The 13837-nt window shown below is 40.9% G+C and overlaps 2 protein-coding genes across 2 annotated transcripts in view; both read left to right on the top strand.

The window, feature by feature from the left end:
* Positions 1-13837, top strand: part of LOC109037433 (somatostatin receptor type 2) — a 259262-nt gene that overhangs the window by 49412 nt on the left and 196013 nt on the right. Inside the window, exon 2 of the mRNA XM_019052097.2 lies at positions 8293-8337. The gene's annotated coding sequence lies outside the window, so the exon portion shown is untranslated. The remainder of the gene's footprint in view (positions 1-8292; positions 8338-13837) is intronic.
* The window catches only part of LOC109037431 (uncharacterized), a 105248-nt gene continuing 102744 nt past the window's right edge, over positions 11334-13837 (top strand). The window contains exon 1 of the mRNA XM_019052094.2: positions 11334-12009. Within this exon, the coding sequence (XP_018907639.2) occupies positions 11995-12009 (15 nt within the window). The 5' untranslated portion in view covers positions 11334-11994. The remainder of the gene's footprint in view (positions 12010-13837) is intronic.

Raw genomic sequence — 13837 nt, 5'->3', positions numbered from 1 at the left:
CGCTCTGATTTCCAAGGTGGATATTTCAAGGAGTCAAACAAACTGTGAGGTGAACCGCAAAGGGTGCCATTGAAAGAGGGAGCATGATAAATGTCTCGCGCGTCTCCTCCGATAAAGTTATTCAAGGAGAAATATGTATTTACTTACTATTCTTGTTATGGAGGGTCCAATTCCCCCTCCTTAAAGGAGTCGAATAAGGTGGAAAAAAGAAGAAGAAGAAAAGATGGGGGACAATAAGCAGAATAAGAAAAGAGGGAAAAGAAGAAGCAGAAAAGGGGAAATGAACCTTCAATAAGAGCATGCAAAACTCTTATTACAACCAGATTTATAATTGATGACATCACGACACTTTGGTGTCGGTTTCACTTTGAACCAAATAAAAATATGCGGCAATAGTTTGAGGTTAATATGTTGGAAGGAAAAGTGCCCTCTTCATGTCGAGGACAGATCAGCACACACACAATTTGCCTTTGTTGCTCTCGTCAGCAATTTGCACGAGCGCTCTGCCATGTGACTGAGGCATGGAAAGGCAAAGCGCCTTCATTTTTGCGGATCTGCAATATGGACATCCTTTGAGCACGAATAGTTGTATCCGGAAGATATCAATAACTTTGCGCTCGTCCCTGCCGTTTCATCGATCTAAATATCATTTATAGGAGCTCAACTGAATTGTAAATTAAATGCAGTAATCCAGTATTATTTTTTGTTTTCTTTATTGATGCTACTATACATATTGTAGAAAAGTTGTCGTGACAACAAGTGTACGTATCGGTGGAAAGTTTATTATCTGAGTTACTTAGGAGGCATCAACGTCAAATATAAGGAATCCTTGGGTCTCAAGAGTATAAGTTCTCTCGTTCTAAAGAAAAACGCCGTCCGAACTTAAAATAGTTAAAACTACTTCGGTAAAATACATGTTTTCTAGAAAACTCGGGAACATTTTCATTTCAACTTTTCGGGGAGTTGTATTCGTAATTGAACCCTGGATGTATGGAAAATTTAAGAGCAGATGTTCAGAGGGTATAATATATGAGTGGGATCGAAAAATTAAAACGTACATGGGTCGACGTGATTCGATAGATACAGTTTCGATCGACAAAATTCGATCAGTTCACGGGTTTGTCGACCGATTCACTGGGGTGCCGATCGACTAATGGGTTCGTCGATAAATTCAATGATGTCGATCGAATCATGTCGATCGGTTCACGTTTTTATTTTCCGATCGATTCATGTCGATCGAATCGACACCGGTTTTTTAAGAATTTTTCGATCGAATCGGTATCGATCGGTTCACGTCTATCGAATACATACCCTCCCCGATAATTATAACTTTCCTCAAAATTAAACATCTGATTGGAGAAACTTTTGTTATATTCGCATATTAATACAATTTTCTTTCTTAGCACGCCAACTAGCGTGCTTGGTGTTCAGGGGTGCGAAGTATGCTCACATCAGGCCAGAACTCATCCCGCGAGCAATTCACTAATGACAACGAGTCCCGCAGAATAAACAAGGATCTACCGATAAGCGCTGACGGGTCTCGGGCTTCGTTAAGGAATCGATTTTTCGCCAATTCGCGCGTACATATGAAAGAACCGCAGAAGGGCACGCGCACACATTAGTAATTAATTGACATTTTAGAAGTCAAAGGGCGTTGACTGTGTGCTGATATCCTAAGTCCACAGCTGTTGACGCCGTCAAGGCAAGCTAGGGCAAGGGGTGTTTCGGGAGGAAATTGAACGTAGCCGCATGATAGAACGAGAAATAAGGTATTTTTGCTCCATGGTCCGTTCAGGGTGGTAAAATTTTCCGAGTCTGAGTGATTTTTGGCCAAGCATGTCGAAAAATCAAAATTTGAGATTTCGACGAAAAACCCTCTCTAGTGTGTCTTAAAAAACACTTTATGAGCTATTCGGTTTTATTCTATATATATTTTCTTTTCTTTTAAATGAATGAAATAAAATTTTACCATAATCGGGAAATTGTGTACCTTGAGTATGATAGATAAGAATTTTGACCTTCCCTGGTTCACTTTTTCTCGAAACTATTTTTTATAAGTATCTACTTCGATTAGATTAGACACGCTCAGCAGTTTTTCGTCCCCAAATTCGAGTGTACTCATTGATTTGGAGTCAATTCAGTGGAGATTCAATTCAAATTTTGGAGTCGAATTCGAGTGTACTCTTTGATTTGGAGTCAATAAGGCGATTTTGATGTACTGTTAACGAAGGTCCTTTGCTCAATGGACGGGCAACCGTAAACGGTGAAATTACCAGACAGCGTATCTCGTTCACGCTGTTTAAAAATCTCCTGAAAATAGACGCTCAATTCTGACTGGTCCAAATTCAAACTGTGATACAACAACCATCTATTCAAAAAATTGATCAAATTCAGTCGCAACTGGCGAATTTTTGCGACTGGATTTGATCAATTTTTTGAATAGATGGTTGTTGTACCACGGTTGGAATTTTGACCATTTAGAATCATTCGCCTAGTGAAGCTGGTGCAACAGAATAGTCCCTTTCGAATAGAGATACTGCAACGCTTCAAATAGGAGGGAAAGAGGGGAAAGAAGCGAGCAGGGTCGAGGTTGAAAGTGATGTTTTAATATCCTATCGGGGACCAATTCGAACGTGGGCAGACGACTAGCTCGGATGTTTTCAATCAAACGAGAGGCTATTAATCTACCTTGCACAGCATCGCTGCCCTTTTTTAAAGGCTCCCTCACCGTCGTCCTCCCGCTCTGACGTTCCTTTTGAAAATCTCCGAAGACAACACTCGGACTGAAGAGTCAGGATTCGTTGCTCTATTTTGACTTCACTTTTAAAGTTCGTCAAGTTCAGGAGGAGCTCTTGAACTCGACGGAGAGGGCGGAGGGGAGGGTGCACACGGGTGAATTATAATAGGGGTGTGGGAGGGCTTTTGGGGGTTTGCGTACAAGAGTGCGCGGTTCCTGGAGCCGATCTATCAACTGTCACGGCCGAATTACGCGTCCCACCGTGCCGCCAAGTATTTCGGCGGAATCGCTTCTTTTTGCGTCTTAAAGTTGAATTTCGCGTCAGAGTTGCTCAACTGTGTCAAATTTTTTCATAAAGGGTCGATCTTCGATCAAAATATAACATATTACCGCCTTTTAAATGAGCCTCGACAGCACTACCACGTTTTACTTTTTTTAATATTTATTTTTATTTATATTTTAATTTTTATTTTTTTTACATTTTTTTATCCTTATTTATTTTTTATTTTTTTGAATTTTTACTTTTTTGGTTCATTTTTGTATATCTATATTTTTTAAAAATTTTAAATTTTTTTTTCTTTTTATCTATTTATTTATTTATTTATTTTTTATTTTTGGCTGTTTCAAACCCGTTTCAAAATGAGCTCGCTTATATCGCATTCCTCGAGTCTGTTTTACTTATTTTTTGCATTGAAAAAGCAAGAGATGGACGGAAAAAGGGGGCGGACAACGGTTAATTGTAAATTATTAAATTACTCGAGCAGAGATAATCAAATACATGCTCGTTGGGCATTAGACTGACACATGGAGAAATATTCCATTATAAATCAATGACTACAGTTTGAAAATATATGACTCCATTATAACGCTATAACCGATGTACATGTTTTCCAAACAACGAGTTAAGAAAAAGAATCTCTTCAAAATATTGTTTTAGAAAAGTTTGAATGAGAGCACTATCAAGTGGGGAAATGATTAGTTGATTTTTTCCGAAGAAAATAAAACAAAAGAGGAGGTTTGCAATGTCACAATTAGAGATGTGCATATTTGAGCTTTAGCCATCGATTTATATGTTAACCACTGTTGTATTTTCAACTCAGAGAGATGTTTATGGGCTTCAAAGTGAATATTGGACCAATGAAAGCTGAAGCCATCGCGCTTTTTTTTGAAAAATTTAACACTGAAGTAGGGTACAGGTTCAGGAGGTAAAATGGGACTGACAAAAAAGTACGCATTCAACTTCACAAAATGACGAATGTTTTTTAAGTCCCCTGATCGACCAAAACGCAGGAGCTAATCCTTTCTGAAAATATGGCATTATTCACGTGTAGTTGTCAATTTCCAATAAAAACAGAGTATTTTTTGAAAAAATAACACAGGAACCGGATACATGGGTCTAAATGTCCAATGGGATTGACAAATAAGAGTCACGCATCCAACTTCACAAAAGGACGAATGTTTTTTAAATCTTCTGATCAACCAAAACACAGGAGCCCCTTCTTTTTTAAAATATGTCATCATTTTTGTGTTTTTGTCAATTTTCTGAGCTATTTGACAGCATGGGCGTCGTTCCGGGTTCGCCAACTTGAAGTCACAATAGCTTCACGTGTCACGGATTTTCAGCTTTACACGGTGCGTTCTGGCTCCGGCCACGCGAGGGCCCACTTAAGGCTTCTCGCACCCTCCCCTTTCCCCCATCCCCCGTCTCCAAGTTCATGCTCATCCATTTCTCTTCACTCTTTCGCATCACGCCTTTAATTAGCTAAATTATCAACTGTCCGGAGTGACTTCCCCTATCTACCCTTGAGGCCTCTTACCCTCTCCAAGGGGGTTGGAATTTCAACCGAAGACCTCTAGAAGTCCTCGGATGCCTCTCGAGCGAAGAAAGAAGGAAAATTAAATTTAATGATTATTCCATCGAACCGAGCCAATTCAGGCGGGGGAGAATTGAATTACATGGAAGTTGACTCGATGTTAAAACCCGGGGCGAATTTAAGGAATAAATTCAATGTGAGTCACATTCTCACCCGAAGGACCGGCAATAAATTACGTGACGAACTATGGATCCATATTGATGATGAAAGCACAAAACCACGTATCTTGGTCTGTGACGTTGGAGATTTTCACCTCTTAAAGGATGGTTGCTCAATGCTCATCGTTATTGCACAAAATTTTTGTCAAATTCTTTTTTTAGATAATTTTAGTACATGTGAAAAATTTAAGACACCACGAATGAGCAATTTTTCCATAGGTATATTGTCGATTGATGACGAAGAGATGAGGAAGTAGGCGAAATTTTCCTATCTTCACCAGGGCCGGATTCAGGACGTGGCCACATGGGCTGCGGCTCATGGCGGCAAAACTAGGGGGCGGCAAATTCTGCAATTTTTTTAAATGTGGGTATATAAAAAAATCGGATTTAGAAAAAAAAATTAGAAACGAGAAAAGGCTACAAAATCTCTCATTTCCTGAGAGTATTGGTAATTTCTAATTTTGTCGTCTTTCAGTGATGCAAGAGACAGCACATTTAATTAGTCGAGTTAAGAGAGAAACCAAACACACAATTTGGCCTAGAACGGCGCGACTTAGGGAGAAATGATGACGAGGACTTGAGATGAAAAGGAGGAGCCCTCGGCGCGGCAATCGGCATGTAACACATATCAGCGCCTTCAAGACTGCACGAATACTTCACGCATTGCATCAAACACAGTGCGGTTATTGTAGTTAGCGTGAAACGGATAGCGCCTACAAGAATGCATGAATACTTCACGCATTGCGCCAAACACAGTGCGGTCAGCGTGAAACGCATAGCGCCTACAAGACTGCGTGAATACTTCACGCATTGCGCCAAACACGGTTCGGTCGGCGCGGCGCGGTGCGGCGGCGGAAGTTAAAATCATTAAACTAAATTTTGTGTTTGTTCTTTCATAATTTTTTCGTTCATTTTTTATGAATGGAAGACCTCGTCCACACAGAGATAGGTTCACGAAACTAGACTTTCGCGCAAAGTTTCGTGACCTTTTACTAGTAGTGTTGACAGGGCTTTCCCAAAAAATGTGTTCAACACGAGTAAACGCTAGCACGTTCACTTGATGGTTTTTATTGATGTTTCAAAACGAATGAGAAGGGGGCGGCAAAATACAGGCGGCCCATGGGCGGCAAGAAGGAAAATCCGGCCCTGATCTTCACTTACTTTCAAGGGGGAGAGTGAATAATTGGAAATTTTAAATACATGAGCTTGAAAGCATAAGAGCCGCGAAAAGTGCACGTAACTTGTCTTCGTCCCTTTTATTAGAGATCTACAAAAGTAAAGTTTTCTGTCCATTAAATAGAGCTTTTGCGTTTTTCTGACCATCAGAGTGAGGTGAGAGTGCTTACGTATAGAAAATTGCACCTCAGCTACGATGAGGTAATTGCGGAATTCAGTTTTAACATTTTTAGAACAGTTCAATGATGCATGTTTTCGTATGCATCCCCATTAGGATTTAACCAGTTACTTAATTTCATTTTGTTATCCTCATTTATTTGCTTATAACATTTTTAATTTATTTCAGTTCGATCATCTATAAACTTGAATTAATTTTAGCGCGTACTATAGATTTTCTTCTTCTTTTTTTCATTTTTTTTATTTTTTACTTATAAAAGCCGAGTGATGTCAGGAAGCTTCACCTTTAGTTGAGCTTGGACGCAAAGGTTTTTGAGCTGAAGTAGGTAGGTACTAAGCAGAAGTGCTGAGAGATAGAGGTATGCCACGAATTTGGCTAGATGTTAGATATGTGACCAACCACTCTGAACTCAGCCGTAAAAATGAGAAATCCCTTTTAAGGAGTTAAGCCCTTAAAATGGGTCTCGGAACGTGAACGGATAAGCGAAGTGGTGCGTGGTCCAGAGCTCCCAGCTAAATTTTCCACCTCAGGCAAACGCTGATAAAGTGATTAGGGGCGTGCACGGCTCATATTTTTACTCGCACCCGGTTAAGATGTAGTGATCCTTGGCGCACGCTTAGTTTTTCTCATGACTTGACTTTTTTCCTCTATATCATTTGAAATTGAGTTGAAGTACTCTGAGTTACGTACTGAAAGTTTTTTTTGGCGAGTTACCGTTTTTTGATGGGAGGGGGGGAGGGGGGACGTTTTAGATGAATTTTAAAGAATTTTTATGTCTTGTGACGATTGAAGTTTTCCGTAACATTGGAGTTGTACGATACTGACTGAGATTATGTCACCACCGAATTTTTATATTAACGCAGTATGATCCTTTAGTGGCTCAAAATATCCACACTGGAAAAAAATACATTGGATCTGGAGTCCAGACTCTTAAAAACATCGACAAAAAAAAATACTCTTGATTCAATCAGATTCAAGCTTAAATCAAGAACCAAGCATCTTAATTTGAGCGGATTTTCTTTTGATTTAAGCTTAAATCTGATTGAATCAAGAGTCCTTTTTCTTGTCAATGTTTTCAAGAGTCTGGACTCTAGATCCAATGTGTTTTTTTTTCCAGTGCAGCCTTTCGATGTTTTCAAATTTTTAGCTTTGTCACCGCCATTTTGAAGCCACGGCGGATGTTGAATAGTGGAAAAACTTGGTCAATCTCGCACATCCATTTGTTATCAATTATAATACATGTATTTTGAATTTGTAAATGCTTGAATAAACACCGCAGCTTTGATGTATAGAATCTCTGTGGAATGTGGACCTTCCGAATATCTCATTCATTCTATCCGAAGCACCCTGAGCTGTAACATATCTTGCAAAGCATCCAATATTTTAATTCCGAGTAAAAATGTGGGGGTGTTAAACTGGCGCCGAGCCATTGAGTGCAGTTATGCATCGGAGCGATTCGTTCGGGCGCGGTTTTCCTACCTTTTCTCCGGTGTGCGTAAAACACAGCGGTTGCAGTGATATAACGGCCAGATTTGCATCGGTCGTGGAAATGCACGAGCGCGATGCACCAATCTGGCTGTTTCATTCCCGTCCGTTTCACTGCACCAGCCATGCTGAATAGTAGCGCCGTAATGATTGGCGCCACACATGACTCAGCTCAATCATAGCTCTGTGCTCTTTTCACTTTAATTTTTCCCCCGTTTTTCTGGTACTTCAATGACGCTACTTGATGAAGCTCTCAAATTTCCTCCGTTTTGTCGCAACTCAAGCATCGGGTGAAGCGAATGGTCGTACATTGTAAAGCACTGGAAATGAGCCAGCGCCGTGAAAGGTGCTCATTTTTACCGTCTTAAAGCTGTCGCTCCGCTCCCGAGCTGAGATAAAATGAGCGGTGGAAATTCAAAACCAATTAAGCGCTATCGAATGTCCAAGTGTTGCTCTGAGGTTTGTCCGTTCTGTGGAAGGAACACGCACGAGCAGTATTGATTCTTTCCTCTGTAATATCTTGCTTCTTTTGTTGTTCTTTTATTATTAAGGGTTTTGATGAAATACGTTGGTTGGGAAACCTTTTATGCTCATAAACAAGTTTTTTGTAATGTACTACTTAAATAATTACGATATTGAGTGCAGGAAAATTTTCTGATAAACATTACATTTGTTTTGTTCCAGTTTTGGAATGGTGGGTGAAGTCTAGCAAGTCGATCATGGAATTTGGTAAGTTAAAATTCAGTTTTAAAAATTGAAAAAACAAGTTTACCTTTCACCGCACACCCACCCCCCACCCAGCCCCCCACACCCACCTAAACCCACCTAATCCTACCCCAAACCCACCGTATCCCACCCAAACACACCGCACACCGCACACCCACCCTTCACCCCCTCCCCACCCAAACCCCTTACACCTACCTGCCTAAACCCATCCAATCCTTCCCCAAACCCACCTACTTCCACCTAAACTCACCGCACACCCACCCAAACACTTTCCCCCACCCAACCCTCCACGCCCACCTAAACCCACCTAATCCCACCCCAAACCCACTTCACACTCACCCCTAATTGCCCTAATCCTCATTATCAATTCCAACATCTAGCCATACCAGCCCAAAATCTAGGCAACTTTAGAATCCAGCTTCAGAATCGTTTTTCCGATGAAGCCGCAATCTATTGCGTTGCTGGCAGTACCCACGACGCGACACCAGCTCAGAAATTCTCGAGAGTTATATCTCCGAAGCTTCTCAGAGTTATACCCTGACTCAACGGTTCTATAGAAATGTATTTTTCTCCGTGAGCGATGATAATTGTCGCTAATCCTCCGAATAAGTGAACGTTCCAAGAGGAAGCGCCGATCTGTTTACATTGCCGAAAGTGAGCGTTGGATCTCGGATCTCCCGCATCGAATCCGGATATCGAGCGCCGCGAGAGGCGAGAATCCAATCGGAAGACGAAAGGACCACGTTAAATCAGTGCGATATGAGGTAAAAGTGATGAGAGTGGAGAAACCGGACCACGGCGCAGTATGTAATATGTTGAATTACAGAACCTCGGATTAAACGGAGTTAATCCCGAGTATTACAACACCGGGACCGGGCCAGACCCATAATGGTCCGAATCTTGCGGGGCACGAGCGGGGGGGGGGGGGAGGGGAGGGGGCAGAGACGGACTTGATGGAATTATGTCGCGGTCCTAATCAGAATCGTCATGGCCCGGCGCTGTGCCGCAACGAAAAACGGCAGGAGCAAGCGACGACGACAATACATCAGGCATCGGAGTGTTCGGACCCGGGCCGGGCGCCCGTCGCCCCTGTTGCGACATCTTTCATCGGTGACGTCTTGATCAGGATAAAGCGTAACTCGGGGAAATGAATCAGTCAATGTTAAAGTCAAGCATGTCCAATATGGCAAATTATCTTGCAGGCCAAGAAAGAAGTCTAACAACAAGTACTTGGAACGTATCATATGAACGTCAGCAAGGCTGGTCAATGCTCCAAGGATTGAAAAGGAGTGAATGCCTATTTTTGACAATCCTGCTTGCATTTTTCTGCGCAGTTTTCATTTTTATTTATTTTATATTTTTGCATAGAATAACCTAGAAAAGCGAGTTTGGTTCTTGAAAACACATTCAATTCTCGAATCCCTTTGTGATCCAGGTATACACAGACGATAGAGGATCCCTCAAAAAGAAGTTTCCTGGAAAAAAAAAAAAAAAAAAAAAAAAAACTGTTTACAATTTTTTAGGTTTTCAAAAGCTAAAATGACTGGAAATGGAAGAAGAATCTTGGTACTTTGTATTTTTTTTGCAAGTTATTTACTTCCGTGCTTAGAATGGTTACATGGCTGACTATCTATTCCGCACAAAGTACGTTTGTGGTAATTTTTCCGATTATCGTTGCCGCACAAAATAATTTTGTATAGTATGTAGTAACGTCGAGAAAAATATGAGGCATATTTAAGAAAAATGAGTCAACACAGTATTCACACACATTCTTATGAGCTAACTTATTTTTACCCTAGTTGCTTTCAATTATCTTAAAATTTTCGGGCAGGATATCGATTCAAAACACGCTTTAAAAATACATATCAAATATTGGGATTAAAATGTAAAACTTGAAAAAGGCGCGATTAAAAATTTACTGAAGTTCGATGTAGATGTAATATTGAATAGATGTTGCCAGATGTTTGAGATCTGATTTGTGCAAACATGATTTTGTGCGGCAACGATAATCGGAAAAATTACCACAGGTGCACTATGTGCGGAAAAGATATTCTACCGGTTACATGCTGAAGGCCTTTTTGGCCTCTTAGGGCCATCTTCAAAAGCAGTTTGTTCGAATAATGTCTCATATTTGGAAATTTACCCTTTGACAAAGAGGGCTTGAACGACACTGAAAGGAATCTGAGGAGCATTGAACAGCTGGAACAGGGACACGACTCCAACCCCTCACAGTTCGGGGACTCCCACTCGAACGATCCCTGAAAATTGAATTTATGGAATTTTTCCAGGGAAAAGGAGACATTAAAGTTCAACCCGTCCAAACTTTCAATTTCAAGCTTCAGACTTACGACTGTTGACTCTCAAGCAGCTGATGAGACTTTTAATCTTTCAAGTTTTCAACTTCCTCGTGGAGCGGAAGTTCTGGAACCCATCGATTGATTTATGTACCCAATTTATGAGTTTAAGCAGCGCACGAATCAGTAAACTTCGGTTGAAATGATTCTGAGCACGCAAATTGAATCAGTAAACTTTGGTGAAAATCATTTCGAATCACGGAAATTTGTTCACTTTCATGATAATATTTTGTGGGCCTACTTAAACCTCCCTTAGTCATCATGTTTACCAAACAGAGACTCGTAAGGAAAGGAGTTTACTAAGAAACGACTATAGTATGGACCGAGTTTATCAGAGAGGAACCAGCCCACATTTTCGAAAAAATTGAGATTAGAGTGTTTTTGAGTTCCGCTAGCCGTATATTTGCTCCTATCAAAAACTGGAAATCGAAGAAAAGGAATTAGTTTGTAAAAAGAGGGGTTAAAGTCTATTTTACTCTACATCGAGCCTTACGCGGAAAAAATGAAATTGGTGATTTAACAATTCAGTTGCTAAAAAAAGTGACTGCAATGTTTCGATGTAGATTTTACAACACAAAAATGCTACTTTAACCACCCCCGTGGTTAAATTAGCTTACAATATACGTTAAAGTAGCATTTTTTGGTGGTAAAATCTACGTTGAAACATTGCAGTTACTTTTTTTTTTAGCAATTGAACTGTTAAATCAGCAATTAAATTTTTCCGTGCCGTGTATGCAGGAATTAAACTTCAAACATCTTTTTTCTCAGTTTCAACTTAATGTGGGTTGGTTCCTTTCTGATGAACTCGGTCCAAATACGACCCATTGACTCGGGCAAGAGTCAAGTCCAGCGACGGGAGGCCTGGCACCGTGGAAAGAGTCATTCGGTGTCCCCCAGCTGTGCCCCCTCCCACGAGTGTTGTCGCGGCGCTGTCACTCGATCAGGTTTTTCTCGTAAGAAGTCTCGATTTCCGTCTGGGGATTTTCATTCACGTCGAGGTCCAGCGTCGAGGCTCCTGGTTGGTTCCCGGCCCGGGAAAGGGCTCCATTGTTTTCACTTTCCATTCATACGCGGGCGCGGAGCTGCAGGCCCGCTAATCTTCCGTGAAATGCCGTCGTTGCCCCCGAACCGATGCGTCCTCCGTGTCCGGATTTTCGCGCCGCGTCCGTTGGATTTGGATTTTTCCCCGGTGACATGAGTTCGCGCGCCCGTTTTCGGATTTTGTGACACGAACAAAGTTGAAGTTGTCCCTGCCATGTGTGTGTGTCCCAAGTTCTGATCCATGTGTGCCACCTGAGACGGACTAATGAAGCTGTTCACGGTAAATATTATCATCTTTTCCTTTCATGTTGCTAATTTTTTTACAGGATGTTTTAGCCAACACGTATGCAATGTGCGAAACATGCTGTCCCATGTATTTCCATTAATTTTGCCAATCCTTTGTTTTAATTGCTGAATTTAATGAAGCATAAACCGAACATTAACACATCTTGAAATAGCTAGAACAAACCTACTGTAGTTTAAGGTAAACCCAAACATAATCAGTACCAAATTTTAATTATTTAACCGGGCTGTTAAACATCGAGAATCGGGTAAAAATAAACTGTTTAATGTAGGCACCTGTTATATAACTCTCTCCACCAAGTGAAGCTCTGGGTACAGAAAAGGCATTTCTTGTATACGGTGTCCAAGAATCTCCATTTACGTTTCGTCATTATTCATTTAAAGCATTCATCATTCATTTGAAGCAAATTGTATAGAATTCCTCAAGACTTTTACTGAATTTTTCCTCACGATATCAAAATGCTGAAAACGAACAATTTTAGAAAATTCATCGAATAGTTTCTCTCTAAAATATGAATTAGCAGTGACGCTTTTGAAACACCGCAAACAAGAAATGCCCTTCTGCATCCAACGCCTCAACTACACCAGAAATGTGCTTTAGTGATGTAACTTCGTTTTAAAAATCAGCGGTCCAAGACCAAGCTGCCGTCTCAAGTAAAAAGCCTTATCTCCATTCAGCACTGTGTCAATATTTTTTCTGACAAAATCCTTGAAAGTTGACAAATATTCATCCTTCATTTTTTCAATACAACTCCGCCACACCATTAGGAATTAAAAATTAAAAAATGAAGCCTTTTGGCAATTGCATTTTCTTGTAACAGAGCAGTACGTGCTAGATAAAAGGAAAACAATTCGAGTGTAGTTCCGGCGGTTTTGCTGTGGACGGTAGCAAGAACCGCAACAAGAAAACGGAAGGTCCGCCGAGGGAAGGAAAGAATTCCCGTTCACTTGAAAAAATCGTCGGGTGGAACTTGAATAAAGGGTTGGGTCGACCGGCGCTGTCGATCACTTAATTGTGACAAATGTCCAGCGGCAGCTTTCGTCGGGTTTTTATTGCCCGAACGCGCGGGCTCCCGCCAGATTCCGCCGCTTCGAATAAAGTGGATTAATAAATTAAAGGAAACGTATTAATTATGCCACCCTCGTTCGAGGGCTCTGCATGTTAATGAATTTATAAAAGTGCGACAAAGGTTCCTCCTTTTTTTTCCCATGCGAGGACGAGTGTCCGAGCCGGCGGAGGGATGCAGTCTCTGTACTCCTCTTTGCGCGCTCGAATGATGTGCAAAGTCTCGAAGAGAACTTTTATTATGAGTGCTTCGAGCTCAGCGTAATGAACGAGTGAAAACATTCTATAACACGGAGAAAAAATAATCGTTGCCCGCACAGCGCTCACTATGGTTTCCAGGTCCAACCCGCTTTTTTAGCCGTAGTTATAATGCTTTTTTGTGGTAACGATCGGACCGCATTTTGCAAATTGGTAACTCAAATTCTGATTCAGTTCAAGAACAACATGTTCCCCCATGCACATAAGTGTTTTTTCCGGATGAGCCGGGATTTGTGGTTCCCAATTGCAAAATGTAAAATCATCGAAAAAGGCGGTTAATACGAGATTAAGCTATTTAATATAGAAAAATGATCGGAAAGACTGTATTTTAGAAGCCTCTTCTTAGTCGCTAAACTTGTAAAATTCTTAACCCTCCATGGAATGAATTAATTTTGGATTTCGGACCCGAGGAACGCAAATCCATTCGGTAGCTTTCGTAAAAACGTGAAGTTCCAATTTTTTTACCAACATTTCAAAATTT

This window comes from Bemisia tabaci, chromosome 5 (genome assembly GCF_918797505.1).
Source record: "Bemisia tabaci chromosome 5, PGI_BMITA_v3".
In the NCBI taxonomy this organism is placed as follows: Eukaryota; Metazoa; Arthropoda; class Insecta; order Hemiptera; family Aleyrodidae; genus Bemisia; species Bemisia tabaci.
The sequence above is the reverse complement of the archived record's forward strand: the minus strand, read 5'-3'. Positions and strand labels throughout refer to the sequence as shown.